Genomic DNA, 5383 nt, shown 5'->3' with positions numbered 1-5383 from the left:
GGGGGGGGGGGGGGGAATGGCCTAATCTATTTGCTAAATTCAGCTGGAATTCACAAACTTTCGGACCATTCAAAAATGGCAGTTTTGGAGGAAACATTTACCCCAAAAATTTCAGCCAGCTCCTAGACAAGCATTGAAGTCTGTTCTTCCTTAGCTATCAGTGATCTTGCTTACCTACATTGTCCGTTGGTTTTTAGATTCCAAAGGCTTTTGTATTTTTTTGTGATGATTTTGGAAAAACCCATCTGATTTAAGTTAATGACGGAAAAATGTTGTTTCAAGTTTTAACTGGGCTGTTTTGATTTAGGTGTAATTGATAGCAAGCAGACATAGCGTAATCTCTTTTGTGGCCAGGGCTACTCTGCTAATAAGCATCCAGAGCTGTGACACGCTATTGGACTTCTGACAAGCACATCACCGCTGTGCACGTACTCTGATCAGAGTGCTGGTACAAAGCTGCAGTACATAATCCCTCAAAATAGCGAAGCTCTCTTTCTGCAGGATCTATATGAAACAGCAGTTTAAAATAAGGAATCACAGGAATAAAAACATTCACAAGTATATTCCAAATATGATTAATTTGGAAGTAAAATCCTCGATATTCAAGTACTTACACTCGTATATTCATTTCTCTTACAAGTCTGTTGACTCTCCGATTGTAGATGAGCTCTTCCACCTGGATTTAGAGAGGCCAAACCTGGTTATGCAAGAGAGTCCTGTTTTCCAGCCCACAAGCTTTATATGGGATCTATAAGCCATACTTGACCTCTAGCCAATTCTGCAGTGCTAACGTTCAGTTGATTGTTAAGCTGGAGAGCACAACTGGCCAAACCTCTGCAGCCAAGAAGTTCTGATATTTCTGGGCTTAGATGCGCAGTACTTTCTAAAAAGAAAAATTAAACTATGGTAGGGAAAATCTAGGCTCTGGTTGGCACAGTGGCAATGTATCTGTTCTGTTTGGGTCTCCTTGCTACATCATCTCTAAGGGTCTGCTACGTGGTGGGTTTCAAGGCTTTAGCTCCTCTTGTCCCTGCACAGCAGGATACTGTTAGAAACAGTAATGTAGATTTTATTATAATCATGCAAATAGCCTGGGGGATTGTAGCTGTACAGCACTTTAGAGGCTGAAACCGTAGGGAGACCTGTTTTTCCAGCATGTCTAATAATGATGTGACAACTTCAGGCCTTTGGGAACCAGAGATACTTACGGTCTCTTGCTACAAGCAGACTTTATTCGTTCCATTCACCATTTTTGTTGCTTGCGTTTTATTTTCAGGGTATTGTCAGAATTCAGCAAAGCCCAGCAAAACTCCGAACCTGCTGAAAGACTGCTAATTCTGAACCTGTCAGAGTCTTCCCTGTCACAGACCACCTGTCCTCCTGTCTCTCATACCACTCGCTTGCATTGTAATGCAACATCTGAGAACTCTGCATATTCAGAATCACTTCCTATCACAGATAACCCGCAACCTACACACACAACCATTTCAACAAAAAATGGTAGGATACCAGCTCCTGTCTCAGATGTTGCGGGAATCCAATTATTGTCTCAGCCAGTCATAAAACGCACCGATGTAGCAGACGCTGATCCATCTAAACAGCTTTGCATTGTCAATGGAGAAGATAAAGATGAAACCAGTGAGATAAATGATCAGAAGGAAACCCAAGAGGACCGTAGCCCGGTGACAGGATTCCTTTCACCAGCAACACCTGGTTCAGTAGGTGCTAGAATTCTTGTTCCATATTCTTTGCAGCTAATCAAGTGGGGAAAATATTTAGGAAGTACAAAAAGCATGTTCTGTGAAAGACCACAGGAATTGCTGGGTGGTTGTTGTTCTTTTAAGTTTCACCCCAGACACAGACTATCAATAGAAACGGGTCATATGCATAGGGAGGGTCCACTACCGAGCTGTAACAAAAGGAGTACCTTGCTCAATGCATGCCCTACTGTAGCTGAAAGTCGCATTGTTGAACCAACCTCTGGAGAAGTTGAGTGCAGCTAAGTATTACATGGCAAATGGACCACCAGAAGTTTTCAGAATGAATGGGCTGCAGCTTGCCTCCCAAATGGTTCCAACTGTTTTCTGGGCAGGGAAGATAAGGGTTGGAAGTAGCCACTGCTGGGTGCTGAGCTCTGCTGGAGGTGTATAACCTTAAATATAATGTGACAGAGTGGTCTGCCATTGGTATTCCATAACAGCAAGTGACAAAATAGCTCCCCTTAATTTATAGTCCAGAGAGAGAGAGCAGTGTCTAGACACAAATGAATCATGATTTACCCATGAAGAAGATCAGCTAGGTTCCCAGAGTAGGATTGTTCTCTACATTGCTCAGTTTAGTTTAAATATCGAAAGTCACAGGTTTCCATTATTTTCATTGGCTGAACTCAAGCAATCCACGGCCTTCTGCATTTAGGAAACGTTTTCATATAATCAAGTTAAACTGGCCTTTGTTTAATCCCATCTCGTAGCCTGCCATTCTTTCCTGATGCTCTTTGGATATGCTTCATGTCACACTTAAGCAATAGCTGTCATTGGTATTTAAACCTTTTCAAGCAGTCAGACAGTAGCCCCGTCACTTCTGCTCCAAGCGGTGTAGCTGTCAACAGGAAATTCCATCGTGTGGACACCTGCTGTTTTGCATGAGTCATGGGTTCAAGCTTCATTTCTGACTCTAGAGTTAACAGCCTGTCTGCATACTGTCTCCCTTGTGCTTGTCAGGGAATCACTGAGAAAGCATAGTGTTTTCCCATGCATGATTTAGCTCACTGTCAAAATACAGAGGCTCTTGAAAGCTTGATGGGACAACATAGTGGTCATGGGTCCTAGGAGTATCAGCCTAGAAGAACTCCCTGAGTTGTAGAGACCAGTCCCTAGCTATTGTAGGCCACCACATAATATAAAATCTTAAGAAAACTTGCCATGCATCATCTGAGATTGGCTACAATTTTTTTTGTTGGAAATTAGAAGAACATTCCTAACCACAGAAGTGCAATTTTGTTAATGCCTCCCAAATCAGAGAAGCAGGGCCAAAAATCTTTAGACAATCTCCAGCCACTTATTTTTGTGTTCATTTGTGTTAATTTTGTTCTTTTGCTTAAATAGTTCTTCTGCTACTCTGGGGTTTATCCTTCCCTTTGAAGTAGCTCTAGGAAAGGGCTGTATCCCCTCCCCGCCATTGTTTTGCCAGGTTAAACAAGCCAAGCTTTCAAGTCATCTTGGATTAAGATCATCTGGTGATTGGAGTAGCCCTGTTACACATCTCATCCAGCTAGAATGCCTCTTTCCTGAACAAGGAGGACCAGTATTGTACATGAATCGGGTGTAATGAGGGCCTCGTGCTATACTATTAATGTGCCACTATTTTTCCTGGCAATATTTCATTTGTTACAACCTAGGATCACAATTGCCTTTTTTATAACTCAGTCACATTAGTGGCTCACAGCCTTCCTGTGATCAACTAATGCACCTGCATATTTCTCCTCTTCTGTCACTTCCAATCATGAGCTTACAGCTTGAAGGAAAAACAAATCTTACTCATCCCCAAGTGCATCACCTTGCATTTCATACTAAAGTTTTATTTGACTTTTTTTACCTCAGTCTTCAAGATATCCTGTTCTTCCTGTAACCTATGCCAGTCCTCTTCTCTGTTGAAGATGCCTTCCAAGTTTGTGATGCCAGCAGATTTCATTAGTGTGCTCTTATGTTTTGTACCTGTCACAAATAGCAAAAGTGTTGAATAAGTTTGGTCCCCACATCTATGCTTGAATGATTCTGCTATCATTCCACACATTATTTTCCTTCTTACCACAAATTGTCATTTCCTCTCTAGTTCAATTCTTGCTTTATCATGCAGGTTTTGCACTAAATCATATCTACTCAAATGTAACTAAAAATGTATCGCACATCATAATATGATGTGCTTTACTGAAGTCCCAATAGATTTGATCTGTATTTCCTTTGTTTAGAAAAATCTGTTTCAAAGAAAGAGAGGAAGTTGGTCTGGTACAGTCTTGAGTTTGATAAACTCATGTTTTATCCTTTTTTTCATGTCTAAATTAGTTCCTTCAACATTTGACCTCTGCATGCTAATAGAGTTTAGACTAAAGGATCTGGAGTTCCCAGATCACTTTCAGTTTTTTACATGTTGCTTATAACACAGCAAGCAGTTTGATGGAAGGTAGATACCTCCCTGTGAGAGAACTGTGAGTACTTAGCATTTCTTATACTCAGGCTCTTAAGTTCACTATAAAATGCAGTAGTATCTGATGAAAGGAACTGGATGTTAAACTTGTCAGGAGCAAGATGATTGTTCGTAATGCCTTATACGTGTTCTGTGAGCTCTGAGTGATACAGGGCACCACTCAAATAGATCATTGGATACATGGTTTGGGATGTACTCAGAGTTGATGAGAAAACTGTATATTGAGTTTTTGCTTTTTCACCCCTACCCCCTTCCCACCTCCCCCTGGAAAGCCTTATTTCATCTGAGGAGTCAAAGGACCAGACACTAGCCCTGTTTACTCTTTATATTCTTTTCTGAGTAACCCCAACAAGTTAAGGAAAGGTGCTTTTCAGACCTGTCATTAAACTTACAGCGCAGTTCCACTCTAAGGTGGGACTAATTGGACACCATGGATGATGTGCACGCAAGAGCCAGCAAAATTGCAAGTAAAAATGAGTTTTATGAAGGGCCAGTGTCTCAAATTCAGCTTGGCATCTGAAATCAAGCTCTGCCCTTTCTCCTTCTTGTAGCAGTAAGAATCCTCAGCTCAGTAGCAGCAAAAATCCTTATTGCCAGATGGGTTAAAAGAGGAGGTAGAATAACAATTTTGTGCATCAAAGGGGGAAGCATGTAACCAAGACCAGATGGTTTAGCTATGAGCAGAGGCATAACTGAATAGCTCTGTGCCCTGAGACATGGTGGCAGCAACAACACAAGGAGCAGCAGTTGCAGCTTATCCAGCACCATGGCAGCTGCTATTTTTTCTGACCCCTTCCCCTGTCCCTCCCCCATCTCCTCTGGCCCCTTCCCCCCTTGCTATCCAAAATGTGCAGGTTTCAGTAAATTCAGCCCTGAGACTCTCTTAAAATAGTAAAGCACTCTTACAGAGTGCTTATAGTGGGCCTGGGAATTTACTGGTGGAAATACAATTGTATTATATCAAGATTAATGTAATATGATGAGGGCAAAACCATATGGCTTGTATTAAATTAAAGTTGTCCTGCAGTACTTTGAATGCATCAATAACACTTGGGGTAAAGAAGAACCAGTTGATGCAAATTTGGGGGCTTCTCAAAGTCAGTGTAGCTGAAAAGGCATTGCTATGGATGCATGTTGTTGTATAATTGTATTTAAAGCAACACTGTCAACTTGATGAATT

General features: G+C 41.4%; 1 protein-coding gene across 1 annotated transcript in view; it reads left to right on the top strand.

The window, feature by feature from the left end:
- The window catches only part of PLEKHM1 (pleckstrin homology and RUN domain containing M1), a 60338-nt gene that overhangs the window by 10364 nt on the left and 44591 nt on the right, over positions 1 to 5383 (top strand). The window contains exon 5 of the mRNA XM_019523571.1: positions 1277 to 1718. Within this exon, the coding sequence (XP_019379116.1) occupies positions 1277 to 1718 (442 nt within the window). The remainder of the gene's footprint in view (positions 1 to 1276; positions 1719 to 5383) is intronic.

Source organism: Gavialis gangeticus, unplaced genomic scaffold (assembly GCF_001723915.1).
Source record: "Gavialis gangeticus isolate Ggan-Ray unplaced genomic scaffold, GavGan_comp1, whole genome shotgun sequence".
Taxonomy (NCBI): Eukaryota; Metazoa; Chordata; order Crocodylia; family Gavialidae; genus Gavialis; species Gavialis gangeticus.
The sequence above is the reverse complement of the archived record's forward strand: the minus strand, read 5'-3'. Positions and strand labels throughout refer to the sequence as shown.